Source organism: Balaenoptera physalus, assembly GCF_965194825.1.
Source record: "Balaenoptera physalus genome assembly, chromosome: 13".
In the NCBI taxonomy this organism is placed as follows: Eukaryota; Metazoa; Chordata; class Mammalia; order Artiodactyla; family Balaenopteridae; genus Balaenoptera; species Balaenoptera physalus.
Genome location: NC_138892.1, coordinates 3,540,501 through 3,556,384, shown reverse-complemented (window position 1 = coordinate 3,556,384; position 15,884 = coordinate 3,540,501). Strand labels below are relative to the sequence as shown.

The 15,884-nt window shown below is 56.9% G+C and overlaps 2 protein-coding genes across 5 annotated transcripts in view; both read right to left on the bottom strand.

Moving 5' to 3' along the window:
• Positions 1–15,884, bottom strand: part of CELSR1 (cadherin EGF LAG seven-pass G-type receptor 1) — a 150,428-nt gene that overhangs the window by 81,758 nt on the left and 52,786 nt on the right. For all 4 annotated transcript variants that reach the window (XM_082422193.1, XM_082422190.1, XM_082422191.1 and 1 more), the window contains exon 2: positions 13,204–13,842. In XM_082422193.1, the coding sequence (XP_082278319.1) occupies positions 13,204–13,842 (639 nt within the window). The remainder of the gene's footprint in view (positions 1–13,203; positions 13,843–15,884) is intronic.
• CERK (ceramide kinase) overlaps positions 15,219–15,884 on the bottom strand; it is a 215,672-nt gene continuing 215,006 nt past the window's right edge. Inside the window, exon 14 of the transcript XR_014252760.1 lies at positions 15,219–15,231. The gene's annotated coding sequence lies outside the window, so the exon portion shown is untranslated. The remainder of the gene's footprint in view (positions 15,232–15,884) is intronic.

Sequence of the window (15,884 nt, the reverse complement as noted above, 5' to 3'; positions counted from 1 at the left end):
TTTTTTTTAATATACAGCTCTTACATGAAACACTATTTTTTTTTTAATTTTTTAATTTATTATTTTTATTTTTGGCTGTGTTGGGTCTTCGCTTCTGTGTGAGGGCTTTCTCCAGTTGCGGTGAGTGGGAGCCACTCTTCATCGCGGTGCGCGGGCCTCTCACTCTCGCGGCCTCTCCTTGCGGAGCACAGGCTCCAGACGCGCAGGCTCAGTAGTTGTGGCTCACGGGCCCAGTTGCTCCGCGGCATGTGGGATCCTCCCAGAACAGGGCTCGAACCCGTGTCCCCTGCATTGGCAGGCAGATTCTCAACCACTGCGCCACCAGGGAAGCCCCGAAACACTATTTTAATGCAATAAATGTTCTCAGACACGCTTTCTTAACAAGATTTAACTTCACCTTTCCTCTTCTAGGAATTCTCAAAGTAAAGCTGGGCTTCCAAACTTATTCCAAGCACCCTGGTATCCTGCTTAGAGTCAGATGCTTGCTCTGAGCCATTCAAAACCTGGGGAAGGTGCCCCCACCCTCCCCCTGTGCAACCCCCACCCATTATGACTGCCAGCCTCGCCCTCCACTGAGGATCGGGGTCACCCGAGCAAGCCCACAGCCTCGCTCAATAACGCAGGTGGCACTGCAACCCCCTGCCGAGGAGGACCTGAGGCCTGGCCTCCTGGTCACGGCTGCCAACGCAGAACCCCGCACGGAAAACTGGGAGAGGACCCCCGCCCCATAGAAAGGCATTCGTAGCTGCAAAGCAGGAGCTCCCAGGAGCCGAGGCCCCTCCAGCCGCCACGACCTCACGCACGTCCCCGTCACTGGATGCCTGTCCCACCCAGGCTTGGGGCTGGGGGTGGGGGGACAACAGGAACCCCAGCCCGTAGTGCCAAAGCCACAGACCCTCGGGTGGGGAGCGTTAAGTGCCCTAGAGGAGCGCCAGCTTCACAGAGCTTAAACAAGGGCTCGTCTGCAGGGGGGCTGTGATACCGGCTCAGGGTTACAGGGGCGGAGGAGGCCTCGCAGCCCCTGGTGTGGGAACTCTCATTCGCCCCCATCTTACAGGCCAGAAGCTGACGCCCGGCATAGGGTATAAGAATACTATTTTTTGTTTGTAACCAAAAAAGATATTCCTTAAAGATAAGGGAAATGGAGGAAAGACATAGTGCCCGAGTGGGGGAGCGTCTGAGCCGGGCTGTGCAGGAGCGTCCGTGGCGGTGGAGACGGCTCGGCCCCGGAAAGGGCCCCAGCATTAGCACAGGGATATCGGGGGCTGCGCCGGATGCTGGGTGACGGGTGTGCACCTGGTCAGGTCTGCGAAGGAGGAGGGGCACAGCCAAACACCCCTCGCTGTAGAGAGACCCGTGGGGAGCAGGGCCTGGCAGGGGGAAGGCAGATGGCACAGGAGTGTGTGTGTGTGTTATGTGATGTATGTCTGTGTGGCGTGTATATGTGATGTGTGTGTGTGTGATGTGTGTGGTGTGTGTATGTATGTGATGTATGTCTGTGTGGCATGTGTAAGTGATGTATGTGTGTGAGATGTGTATGGTATGTGATGTGTGTGTGTGTGATGTGTATGGTATGCGATGTGTGTGTGTGATGTGTGTGGTATGTGATGTATGTCTTTGTGGTGTGTATATGTGATATGTGTGTGTATGAGATGTGTATGTGATATATGTCTGTGTGGTGTGTATATGTGATGTGTGTGTGTGTGATGTGTGTATGTGTATGTATGTGATGTATGTCTGTGTGGCGTGTGTATGTGATGTGTGTGTGTGTGATGTGTGTGGTATGTGTATGTATGTGATGTATGTCTGTGTGGCGTGTATACGTGATGTGTGTGTGAGATGTGTATGGTATGTGATGTGTGTGTGTGTGATGTGTATGGTATGTGATGTGTGTGTGATGTGTGGTATGTGTATGTATGTGATGTATGTCTTTGTGGTGTGTATATGTGATATGTGTGTGTATGAGATGTGTATGTATGTGATGTATGTCTGTGTGGTGTGTATATGTGATGTGTGTGTGTGTGATGTGTGTGGTATGTGTATGTATGTGATGTATGTCTGTGTGGCGTGTATACGTGATGTGTGTGTGTGTGAGATGTGTATGGTATGTGATGTGTGTGTGTGATGTGTATGGTATGTGATGTGTGTGTGTGATGTGTGGTATGTGTATGTATGTGATGTACGTCTTTGTGGTGTGTATATGTGATATGTGTGTGTATGAGGTGTATGTATGTGATGTATGTCTGTGTGGTGTGTATATGTGATGTGTGTGTGTGTGGGATGTGATGTATGTCTGTGTGGCGTGTATATGTGGTGCGGGGTGTGTGTGCACGTGTGTGTGACAGTCACGGCAGGTCTGGGGGAGGAGGGGAAGGATGGGAAGCAGGAGATGACGATGTGAACCTGGTTCCTGCCAAGAGGCGCTTCAGAAGATGCCGGGGCTGCTGGGGGATGAGGAGGAGGGAGACGAGGAGCTGGGGGCCAGCAGGAGGGGGAGCGCAGCCAGGCCGAACCCCTCGGCCCTGGAGGAGGGCCAGGGCCGGGCCCCAGGAAGAGAAGGGAGTGTAGAGGTTTTTATGACTTCAGTTTTTCAATAAATAAAGAGACAATTGCCTTCTGGTCCTAAGCGACAGCTCAGGGCTTTGAACTAGAAAAACTAGACTCTCCGGAGGCAGTGATCCACCCGCACAGCTTGTGTTGGAAGCTTCAGAAGGAGCACAGAGACAAGGACAGGGTCTCTGAAAAGGTTCAACACTGAAAAAATCGGTCCATCCACCCTTCCATCCACCCACCCACGGCCTAGGCACACCCTCCCACCTAACCCCCTGCAGAGGTGCCCCGAGCAGGCTCCCGACCACTGACTCAGTTTCCCCGGCTGGAAACCCTCCCTGAAGGCAGGCTTTCTGTTTCTGGCCCCGGGGCTAGCCTAGCCCCTAGGAGGCCGGGCTCAAGGTGAGATCGGCTAATTCTGTGAAGCTCTTGAGCTGACCACCTGGTGTGTGGGCTGTCACATGACCCCCTGCTCTGAACTGGCTTCTTGAGCCTGGAGGCCCCATCTGTCCACCCAAGCCCCCCACTGGCCCGCTCCCCACCCCCAGCTCCCTTCAAGCCTCTCCCCCCCTCTGCCTCTGAGTTTCAAGGTTACTGGACTGCCTCACCTCCTGGCCCGGCCCTGGAGCCCCCTCCCCTACGGGGCAAGGCTGCCAGGAAGGGCCTCTCAGAGGCCAGACACCTGCCCACACCACGGGGCGGGGAGGCCGGAAGCCCAGACCATGGCAGGCCTGCCCCAGGCTGGGGCTTCGGGGTGACTTCACTACTGTCTTTGAAGCAAATTCCCAGAACCCCGACACACCCATTTTTCTAAAATATAAATTAAAAATGCATTCCAGCACCAAAAAAAAATGATTCCAGCTTCTCCACGGCTCCTGGCTGTAAGTCAAGAGTTACCTACACACCTGAGAGGTTGAAACCCGGCGAACCTGAAAAATCACAGTGCTTTCCAAACTCCTGGTGCAGGTACCCGGCCCGGCCCGCAGCCATACTTGGGGACCCCTCCTGTCAGAAAGGGAGTGCTCTCCCTACCCCCTGCTCACGTCCATTGGGGGGTGGGGGGGACAGAAAATAACCAACCCTGAAGTCAGCTAAACGGTGGCTCCTAAAAGGTATGTCCACATCCTAATTCCCGGAACCTATGACTATCACCCCATGCGGCAAAAGAGTGACTATCACGTCACGTGGCAAAAGACATGATTAAATTAAGGATCTTGAACTGAGACCCTCCTTGTTACCCGGGTGGGCCCTCTGCAATCACGCGAATCCTCATGAAAGAGGAACAGCTGGAGTTTACAGACCATGTGAGGATGGAGGCACGAGCCCAGGGAGCCTGAGGCCACCACGGCTGGAAGAGACAAAAGGACACCCCACCCCCCCCGGTGTCCCCAAAGCCTTCAGAGGGAGCGTGGTCCCGCCCACACCTTGATTTCAGAATTCTGGCCTCTGGAACCGTGAGAGAATGAATTTCTGCTGTGTTAAGCCACCCAGCCTACGGTCTTTTATTCCGGCAGTCACAGGAAACCACTACAAATCCTAAACACACCCCGGAAACTGGCCAGACTCAGCAGCAATCTCTTCCTGGGGACAATCCCCCAAGAAAGCAGCGCCCCTAACACCTTCAGCGACTCCGTAAGCCTCAGCGGAGCTGGAGCCGTGGAAGAGAAAGCCCCCTCTGTCCCCCAGGTCACCACAAAGACCTGGGCTTTCTCTTCCACGGTGGGCAGCAGCTAAGGACCCAGGAGGCACCAACTGAACACACACAGGTGGACCCCAAAATCTTGGCTGCCAAAGCCGGTGGGGGAGGCCCCCCAGAGGGCCGGACACTTGCACGTGGGGTGCCTGGGGCAAAGGTGCACCTGGTGACCAGGGGAGAGTTCGCCGACCTGACCCCCAGGGCCTGAGCGCCCAGAACCCCATCTTGGCTACTCAACCCCCTGAAAGCAAAGGCAGGGTCCTTCCCGGCCAAGGATGTGGGCTCAGAAGGATACAGCTGGTGGCAGCTCAGGAGACATCTGGGGTCCCAGAACGGTGGAGGGTCCCGCCCCGGGGCAGCCTGGGCCCCAGCCAACATCCGCTGGGGGCCTGGTGGGAGGGAGGTTCATGCTGTCCTGGGGCCCGACGGTGAGGCTGTCCAGGGCCCTCCTTGTGCCCTTGTGGGCCTCTGCAGGCCTCTCTCCAGAGACCACAGGATGTGGGGGCGGTACACAGCCTGGAAACCGCCTCACCCAGGGAGGCCCCGGCTTTGGGAGAGGTCACCCGGAAACCCCTGGGCCAGGGCATCTGTCCTGCAACGTCCCAAGAACCAGCTCCAGGATAGTATCTCAGACACAGGACTATGGTTTAGTTCTAATGACATGGGGCCCTCTGAGGGTCGGGGCACGGGAGGGCCTGGTAAGGTCTCCTGGAGAGGGTGGGCTTGCATGGGTGGGGTGGGAGACGCCCTGCACCCCAGGGAAGATGGAAGCCTGGAGGCCGGGCTGAGGGTCCCTGCTGACCACGGGAAGAACCTGTCGGTGGAAAGTAAACTCGCAGCTGCGGGCAGCGAGGCCAGAAAGGGGCGTCCCCAGCACTTTATCAGTTAGTAGGGAAACCGTGCCAACTCTGAAATGGCGACGTGTCCAAACTCAGCCGGAATGCTAAGTAAAACCTTAATCATCCATGCAAAACAGCAGCTCAGCCCCCGATGGTTCCAATTCCCCTTCCTGCCTGGTGCCGGGAGGAGGCACGGTTCCCGGGACAGATGAACGTCCAGAGGGAAGAACGTGCATTCTGCATTCGCCGCTTGGACTCAGGACAGCTGCGTTGCCCTGGTTAACACACCCTCCCTCCTCCAGCTGCGCCCGGCGACCCCAGCAGAGAAGTCTCACCCCGTTACCCCAGCCCTGCAGGCACTGGGAGCACGACAAGAGACATCTGTCTGTCCACATCAGGAAAAGGGCTCAGGACGGGGCGATGGGCAACAGCGTGAGCGGAGACCACGCTCCCTGGGGAAGTCGGGGGTGGCCAGTCACGGGTCAAGGGCTCAAACTGAACTCCCAGTAACTCCCGGTGGCCCTTGGTCCACGCGGTGCCTCCAGAGAAAGAGCAGGGACGGACCCCAGTGCCGATGGCGAAGGCCTCGCTTACGCATCCCTCCACAAATACTGACTGAGCGTCAAGGGGGTGCCGGGCGCCGGTGGGAGAATACGGAGCCCCGAAGCCATCCACATCCTACTGCCTGGAGCCTGAGGCCATGTGACCTCACACCACAGAAGGGACTTGGCAGGTGTGGTTCAGGTAGGGATCTTGAGACTTGAGACAGGGAAGTTACCCTGGATTCCTGGGGGCCCGGGGTAATGGCCAGGGTCCTCGTGGGGGACGGGGGTCAGCACAGAAGCTGTGATGACAGAGGCAGAGGCTGGCGTGGGGTGAGGAAGGGCTGCCAGCCAAGGGATGCAGGCAGCCTCTAGAAGCTGGAAAAGGAGAGAATCTCCCCCGGCGCCTCCAGAAGGAACTCCGCGAGAATAAATCTGTACTGCTTAAGACACTCGTCTGTGGGACTTTGTCACAGCAGCTGCAGGACACGAGCTGAGGAGGGAGCAGGCAAGCCCAGTCCTTGCTCTCATGGAGCCTGCCTTCCGGCTCTTTCTGCAGAAGCAGCTGCTCTCCACACGCGCACACACCGGATACTCACAGCCTGCATGGGGAGACCCCCGGCAGGAACTGGCCACGGAGCCTCGTCTCCCCTCGGACAGCGGGTACGACAACCCAGGAAGGTTCTAACCGCACGTGGCATGTCCTCAGGCCACTCTGCTCACCGTGGTCAGACATTTCAGCGTATACCCGTGTTCCTCACCGACCCACGCCGTGCACCCAGCTCATCTGACCCACCTAGAAGCTGGCTGGGTGGACATGAGGAACGCTTGTTTTTAGATCTCTAAAAAGAAAACAAACCCCAGAAGCCTGTCAGAGCCTCTGACCCAGAGCCTCTGTGTCCTCTGGCCCAGCAGACGCTCGACAAGCAGGTCGACAAGAAGTGGCCACCACCACCAACCCCCAGAAGCCCTGAGGCCGGTGGAACTGTGTTCCCAGCAGCCAAATCATGTTCAAGTCTTAACCCCTGGTGCTTGTGAATTAATCTCACTTGGAAATAGGTTCTTGCAGATGTGATCAAGTTAAAATGAGATTATACTGGACTAGTGGGGCCCTAGTCCAATGACTGGTGTCCTTTTAAAATGAGGGAAATTTGGACACAGAGACAGAACACACCAGGGGCGGGGTTGCCATGTGAGGACAGAGGCAGAGACTGAAGAGATGCAGCTACAAGCCAAGGACCACCCAGGACAACCAGAAGCTAAGAAGAGGCAGGAAGGACTCTCCCCTAGGGCCTCTGCAGGGAGCAAGTCCCCGCCAACACCTTGATTTTGGACTTCAGGCCTCCAGAGCTGTGAGAGAATAAATTTATGTTATTTTTTTATTTTAATAAATTTATTTTATTTTTGGCTGCGTTGGGTCTTCGTTGCTGCGCGCGGGCTTTCTTTAGTTGCGGAGAGTGGGGGCTACCCTTCATTGCAGTGCGCGGGCTTCTCATTGCGGTGGCTTCTCTTGTTGCGGAGCACAGGGTCTAGGCGCACAAGCTTCAATAGTTGTGGCACACAGGCTCAGTAGCTGTGGCTTGTGGGCTCTAGAGTGCAGGCTCAGTAGTTGTGGCGCACGGGCTTAGTTGCTCCACGGCATGTGGGATCTTCCCGGAGCAGTGCTCGAACCCGTGTCCCCTGCATTGGCAGGCAGATTCTTAACCACTGTGCCAGGGAAGTCCAATTTCTGTTATTTTAAGCCAGCCAGTGTGTGGTCCTTTGTGACAGTAGCCCCAGGAAGCTACCAGAAGCCCTGTTACCCCCGTCCCTGTCCCCAGCGGCCGTTTGGCTGTGCTCGGACACCCTGGCCAGACGAGGAGGATGATTATTCTGTCTGTCAAAACCCCAGCTTTGGGAGAAAGAATTCCATGGAAGAGAAAAGGCGATCCCTGGCTAAATCTATCCCCACCGCAATCTCTCTGTATATGATTTTAATGGAACACAAAGTCTTCCTGAAGTGCAATAATGCCCTAGCTTTACGATAATGTACTAGAGAAATGCTGGATATCCCCAACCTGGAACCAGTAGAAAGAACCCAACGTCAAAGACTGGAGAGGTGCTAAAGAGAGAGAAACTTGGAGTAATCCTGAGTATCTGAAAAGTACATTTTCCTAAGAAAGGATTCTGTTTCTGATTTATTTGAGATTTTAATTATAGGCCAGGTAACGATTTTCATTTTGAATGATAATTAACTCTCCGGTTTAAGGACTAAATTCAACTTGACGATGAACTCTTCCAAGTGGAGCTTTAATCCAGTAAATTGCAGTAAGTGCAGCAAACTTATTTCTCTGTGTTATGTGAATGTCACCCCACAGGAGGACGGCACGGCTCAGACACACGAAGCATTTTTAGTCTAATATGGGGGTGCAGGGTCAGTGTACCCCAGGAGGATGGAGATACTGTTACTCTGATGAGAGAATTCAAGATAAAACTCAGAGCTGGAGTAAGAATCGGAGAAGTGCCAGAATTGATTTAAATTTTTCCCCATGGACAGAAAAGATGATTCGATTTTTACATTAAAAGTTTCTCTTGGCCTTGAACCTACACAAAATATCCTGGCCCTGGGGACAGTCAGGGCCCCCAGCCCTGCTGAGGTCACCCCGGGGGACAGTCAGGGTCCCAGAAGCCCCCCTCACAGGCCAACTGGAACATCCCATCCTGGGGCTGTTAGCACAAAGCTCAAACCCAGCGTCACTGAGACTCTCCTAAGTGGCCCCTGACCCTCTGACCCCCAAACCAGGCTAAATCCAGCTGGGGCACACCCTTGACGACACAGGGTCCAGCAGCCTGGATGTGCGAAGCCCAGGGACAGCTGTGTGCTTCACACACAGAGGCAGGACTATTGGCTGGTATTTGCCGAAACACCCTCTGAACCCAGACAAGCGGCCTGGGGTCTAAACACAGAGGCTCAGGAATAAACGGGACCTTCCCCTCTGTCCCCCCTGACACGCAGATGACCGAGAGGTCCTTGAAAGCCCTCCTTCCCGGGTGACATCAAAGCTGCCGCCTTCTCAGGAATGCACCCCTGGGCCGACGTGGCTGTGACATAAATCACTGCCCGCTGCTCTCACCCTGGGAGGATGTGTGTGAGGAAGGGGAAGGGATTCCAAGGCAGCCGTGGGCCGGGGCCGCGTGGGCACACGGCCGGGCAGTGACCCGAGTGGCCCTTGGTGGGCACACCCACCAGCAGGACAGGAAGGGACACAGCGGACGGAAGGGGGAGCCCCGTCCCCTCCAGCTCAGCCGCGGGGGCGGCAGAGGCTCCGCTCTGAGCACAGCACAGAATCCCAGAACTCCAGGACGTTTTCTGAGGCCTGCGAGGAGGAATGGCCCACTTAACCCCTGACCCCGTCGTCCCGCATGCTATTTATCACACGCCTACTGTGTGCCCGGCACTGTGCTGACGGACAAAGATGCTGGACGCAGAGGGGAGGGGGCAGACAGCACCGAGCAGATCTGGACTCCAGCCTCCGACCTCTGCCGTGGGGGAGGGGCGGGCAGAGGAACGGGGACACGGAGGTGACATTCGGGAAGGCAAGGGAAAGCGCACTCGAGGGGCAGGGCCCCGGGGAGAGGAGCCGGGCATGTTTCTGGAAGGCCAGCAAGGGGCAGTGGGGTGGGGCGGGGCCGGCCCCTGAGGCTCTGGAAGGAAATCCCCGGGGCCCCCCACCCGGCTCTGCATCTTGGTGTCCCTGAAATGGGTGACAACTGTCCCTACCCCATGGGGTCGTGACAGGCACGGGGAAAGGACCTGGAGCAGAGCCTGGGTGGACACGTGCTCTCCACCATGTCAGCGAGGAGTGATCAGACTCTTTAATTAGGGAGACGACGCATCAAGAGGCCACAGGACCCGGACGCAGAATCCCACCCTGAGGCTTGCCCTGGATGGGTTTGGTCCAGTGTCCTCCCGGGCGGGAGGAGTTTCCTGCCACCCCCTCGGGTAACGGGGTGACCGCGAGTGAAACCCCCTCCCTGGGGCCACTGCTCAGCGACGTTGCTCCTTCTTACGCATCACACTTCACTCGGAACCCTGCACGCGGAAGGCGCTTCTTAATAGATGCCGTGAAGTCAAGGAAGCAAGAGAAAGGACCCAGTAATAAACAGGCAAACCAGGCCACTCCGCCCTCGAGGAATCCACAGGGCGGACAAGCCTGAGCTCAGAAGCCAGAGCACCGGGTTCGAATCCCGACTCACCCCTCGCCCGGGTCTAGAGCAGGGCTCCTCCACCTCCACCGCAGACACGAGGACCATTCTCCGTGGGGGGCGTCCTGTACCCTTGGAGGACGCAAGGCAGCACCCCTGGCCTCCCGCCACGAGCACCCCACCCCCAGCTGAGACAACCAAAAACATCTTTGGATACCGTCGTGTGTCCCCCGGGGGCAGAATCACCCCCGCTGAGAACCTCTGGGCTAGAAACTTTAATGCCCCGTACCACAGTCTCTCCATTTATGAAATGGGGACGTACAGCTGCCAGGAGGATTGGGGTAGCAGTGTAGAATCATCTGGAACAGTACAGCACGTTAAGTGCCCAATAAGTACTATCTGCAGGTTGCTGCTGTCCTGAGGGTCCTGGAAATAAGTGGATCACACCCAAAATGAGAGCAGAGCAACCAACGCATAAACAAGGCACCGAGGAAGCTTCCGAGAAGATCGACGGTCACTGTCCAAGGAAGTTGGGAAAACTTCCAGAACCTTCCGACAGCAGGGACAGCGCTGGGCTGGGGGTCCTGAGGGAGGCAAGGACAGAGGGACGGCCGGTGCGGGGGTGGGGAGATGGGAGGAACGGGCTACGTCCTTGGGGAGCTTAACCAAAAGCAAAGCCAAAACCAAAGCTACGCTGTTCACAGGCTGGAAGACAGAGGGGTCGGAACCAAGGAACCCGGCGCGCATGCTTGTCACACATGACAGTTGCTGAGCTGCGCCTCGATGCCTCCAGTCCTTCTGTCCCCGTTCCCTTCCGAGTGGGGTCCCCTGCAGACCCCCGCCAGGCCCCCATGCAGAGCCATGAGAAGGGGAGATGCCTTCTCCCTACAAGGACGGGGAGTCCTCTTCCCTGGGGCCTCGGAGCTTCCCTGAGGCCAAAGCGGACTGAAGAAACACAGGGGAGCTGTCGGGGTATTTTTCCAGCATCAAATTCATGAGCTTTTCCTGAAATTAACTGATACCTTCCTTCACCCAGCTCGTCTCCCGTCTGGCAACACAGGAAGCCAGGGTCCTCCGGCGGCCTTGGGCCCCTTCCAGCTTCCCGCCTGCCAGGCCCGAGCTCGGCTTACCAGGGAGCAAGTAATAAAACCCTGGCGACGACAGCACGGCTTTCACCGCGAATAAATGGGCTCAATTACCTGCACCAAGAGAGCAGGGCTTCAAAGGAAGAAAGGAAGAAAGAGAGGAAGGGGGACCGAGTAAAAATAATCAGTCTGAATCAGTCTTATCTCGGAGGGAAATACATATGATAATTTAGTACCAAAGACATTCAAATTAGCCCCCTGCCAATCAAGACATTTCAGTGGTGATGACACAGTGGGTCATTCCCAGGCATAATTTCTCTAGAAATGACTCTGGCGATGAAAACAAAATTTGAGAACTCTGGAAGTCCTTTCCACCCAATGGGTTGAGGCCTCTTTGGAGGGGACCCAGGGTCCGCGGGTCCCTAGCGGCCTCTACTTGTCCTGCCCAGACATGGCCCCAAGCTCACATCCGGGACTTCTGGAAGCCAGGACTGCTGCTGCAGCCACGAGACAAGCTGGTGTCCTCGACCGAGGTAGACCCCACCCTGCAGACCCATCTTCAAGATGAAATCACCAGATTCTGGGGCTGCTCAGGGGTGTCCCCCACCAGGTCCCCACCACTACATGTCTCCACCAGGGAGAGGGCCGGTCACCTTGGGTGGCCCACCTGATTGGGCAGGGGTAGGTCTGCTGCGTACGCTGGCCGGGCATACAGCAGGCACTCAACTTATGCTCGTGGAGCGAGTGAATGACTGCTCACTGGCTGACTCCCTGGAGGGCACCAGGCTCTCTCCCGGGGCTATGGCTTCCCCACTTGAAGCAGGAGTCATCCGCAGAAGCACTCCCCATCCAGGCCATGTGGCAAGAAGAGGGGGACAGGGACACCGGCCCCTCGACTGTGCCGCGGCTGGCACACCCGGTCAGGCACTTCAGAAGAGGCCGAGATGCCACCTCAACGCCGTGCAGAGGGAAGGGGAGGGGGGGCGGACCCCCACCTGCGTGGCACGGCTCCTCGGCACAACCAGAGCCCCCTGACAACTCAGGCGTGGGCTTGGGGGCTGGAGTCTCCTTTGCCTTCCTTCCCCGCTCACCACCAAGCTCCAGCGTAGCCAGGAATTTACGGTTAACACTTGAGAGACCGCGGGGAAGAGATCTCCAGAGCCGGACAGGACGGATGGACAGGCAGACAGACACAGACGGGCGAGGGGAGGGGAGACACAGGCAGGCGATCAAGCCTTTCTCGCCGCAGCGGTGCCAGCAGATTATAACCAGGCTGGTGCTCAGACGCGGCAAGCCGGGGCGCACACCCATCTCCCCAGGCTGCCCAACGCCCCCTCTTCTGGCTGGGGCTCCTCCTCTTCAGATGCAAAGCACCACACGGCCGCCTTCCTCTCTCCGTGCTCCCACCCCAGGCTTACTCCCTTCCTGCTCGATGAATACCTGTCAATACTATAAGCCCCGTCCTAAGCTCCATCAGTTGCGCTGCGTCCCACACGCACAGAAACCATTTCTCCGCTGTCTACACCAAACACATCAACCGAGGACACAGTCCGCGGAAGACTCTCTGGGATGAATCAGGTCCCACCCAACCTCAGAGAACTTTCCAAAAAGACAGACGGTCACCATCTGCCACAGTACACCTGTTTGTCAAGTGAGCCGTCCTTCTATGTAACAGGCCATCGAAGACCAAAGCAAGAGCATATGTTTCTGTACTGCCCTCGGCGGGTTCTTTATTTTTAAAAACAACCATTGGCTGCCTTTAGAGCAATTCATCTTTGTGACAAATCAGGACGTCTCGAGGTAAGTGTATCTTCAAGGCAGAGAAAATGAGTAATTTCTACAGTGACAATGAGGCACGAAAAAACCAACAGTCTTTCCAGACCCAAGTGATCAGTGGCTCACAATTTCTATCCCAATTATTACACTGTTTTCCAGTAACCAATTAAACTCGAAGTCCGGAATGAACTGCTTTAAATTTGAAGCCACTTATAAAAAGCACATGTCATTACAGACACGCAGATTTTTTAGGTGGCTCTGGCACTATCATCCTCCTCCTACTGTCCTTATAAAGAGGGTGACTTAAGTGGCACGGGATCAGTAGAGACCTTGGGGCTGTGCTCAGGAAGCAGAGCCAACGCCCAGGCCCACGGTCCATCCTTTGACCCTGTCCCCGAGGAGGGAAGTGGACAGAGGAAACCACCCGACACCCTCCGACCTGCGGATTGGGAACCTCGTGTGAAGCAGAGGTGACCCGGGGCCTCCCCACCGCCTGTGCCACCCCGGGACCCACGAAGGGTGACACCTACCTGTGAAGTCCTCCTGACACTCGCAGGTGTAGCCGCCCTCCCGGCTGCGACACCGGCCGTGGGCACCGCAGGGGCTGGAGTAGCACAGGTCAATCTCAGTCTCGCAATAGTCGCCGGTGAAGCCGGGTGGGCAGCGGCAGCGCAGCCCGTTGACGGGATGGATGGGCCGGAAGAGCACGGTTGGGGAGCTGATGAAGGGGGCCGAGCTGTCGAACTTGAGCACCGACACGCACTTCATGTAGTTCTCGCACGGCTCCCGCAGACAGATGTTGTCGTCGAAGGGCAGGACGCGCTGGGTGGACACGGCCGTCAGCAGCGTCCGGTTCAGGTAGATCTGCTCCTGTAGGTCCTCCGAAGGGAAAAACTTGTCCCGGACGCCTCCGGGGAGCAAGGCCGAGAAGGTCACGTTCAGGATGTTGGAGCTGACGTCCGTGTCGTTCTGGATGTTGAAGACGAAGACGGCGTCCTTGGTGGTGGACAGCACCGTGGCCACCCCTTCCACGAAGCGGGACAGCAGTGGGGACAGGAACTTCTCCTGCGACATGTTCTCCAGGCGGACGGTGATGCTGTTGGTCAGCATGTCGTCCGTGATGACGGTGACCCGCAGGGTGCAGAGCGCCGCCACGCTGTGGATGCCGTCTGCGAGACACAAGGGGGTGTCACTCGGAGGCCTGCCTGCCCGGTCCCCACCCCGGCCCGACCGGGAACAACACCCCCGAGCCCCATGCCCTGCCCCGCCCCTCCCACGACCACCACCTTGACCCCACGTCCCAGACCCCCTTCCCCTCCTTCCACACTCGGCTCCCATCATGCCCGTCAAGCTCAGAAGCCCCCAGTGGAACCCCCCAACTGCTCATCAGGGCGTCTCAACAACCACCACGATCCAGCCCCCCAGCCTCACACGCTTTGCTCCAGACACGTGGGGATGCAGAGCCCCTGTTTTACCTCCTCTGCACCTGTTCCAGCCACTAGGTGACCCTGCCCATCCCCCAGCCCAGCTCAGACCCCACAGTGTCCAGCGCGGTCCAGCCCAGGTACGGCCTTGTCTTGTGCAATGCTGGCGGCTTCTCTGCTCTTAGCTGTGACCTACTCATCTCCAGGCGCCCAGCACACAGGACAGGACAGCACGTGCTGCTTCAGAAAGACGCACGAGAGGATGGTGCATCTCAGCCAACACAGGTGACCCGCTCATGAAACGAGGCACTTAGGACTTGGGGACTGGAAAGGGTGGGGTATTTGGGTTATCAGGTTGAGCAGACCATAGGTTCCGCGCCCAGAACCAGAGGAACTGTCCAGGGGCCGCCACAGGGGCTCTGCTCACGATGGCCACAGGGCGGCATCATCACCTCCAGGGCAGCCCTGATAGATGCAGCCACGCTGCCCAGAGAGGGCCTGCACCTGCCTCCCAGTGCCCACCCCCCAAACGTGCTCTGGGACCCGAGAAAAACCTGGCAAAGTTCACATCCTTCTGGCTCAGCTCAGGTCCGTGTCCCTGCAGCCCTGATGGATCCCCCCTCGAGCACACCCACCCCAGTTTCCATGAGGCATCTGGGCAAGCCTGTGAGCCCCCAGCGGGTCCCACCCCTCCCGAAGCTGAAGCCTGGCAGTGCCCACCCGAAAGGCAGGCTTATTTCCGGGAAGCTGCAGGAAAGTCTTAGGACCCCTGAGAGGATGCAGTCAGGTGACAAAACTTGGAGGCCATATCGTCACTCTGGACCCAGCACAGTCCCCATCAAGGCACAAGCTTGCAGGGAGCCCTTAGGACGACGGGGAGCGGAAGCACAGAAGCTTCTGCGCCTGGGACTGTTTGCCTCAGACACTCAGGTGCCACAAGCCCCTTTTGGCGGGGGACACCGTGAGTCACCGTGCGTCCAGACAACAGAGAAACGTAACTGCTCCACAAGTCACAACACATTCAGGGGCAAACCTGAGATTCCGAGAGATTCTGAGAGAATCAGCATCACCCCATTGGACAGGTGACCAAAACTGAGACCCTGGGAAGTCAAGTTTCACACCCACGAACACATGCTTGGTGGAGGGGGGCCCCGGCTTCCCCCCAGTAATGACGACCATTGCCTAGTAGGTCAGGCACCGAGCACTCCATCTGGTCCTCACGATAACCTGGCAAGGCTGTATTTTTTTTTTTTTTTTTTTTTGGCTGCATGGCTTGCAGGATCTTAGCTCCCTGACCAGGGACTGAACCCAGGTCCCCGGCAGTGAAAGCACGGAGTCCTAACCACTGGACCACCAGGGAATTCCCTGGAAGGACCAAATCTGAAAGAGGAAATAATATTTGTATGACCTCGTTGTGGGGAGGGCACCCCAAAGGCTGGTGTAAAACCCAAAGGCCGGCGAGGTAAGGGCTCAGCTCTGTGTGTGGCTTCCGCGGAGCTGAAGGTGGACGCTGGGACCGTATCTGCTGCTCATATACAAAGGGCCGTTACTCAGTCATAAAAGGGAATGAAACTGGGTCATCTGTAGAGACATGGATGGACCTAGAGACTGTCATACAGAGTGAAGTAAGTCAGAAAGAGAAAGACAAATATCGTATATTAACGCATATACGTGGAATCTAGAAAAATGGTACAGAGGAAGCTGTTTGCAGGGCAGAAATAGAGACATAGATGTAGAGAACAAACGTACGGACACCAGGGGGGAAAAGTGGGGGGTGGGAGAACTGG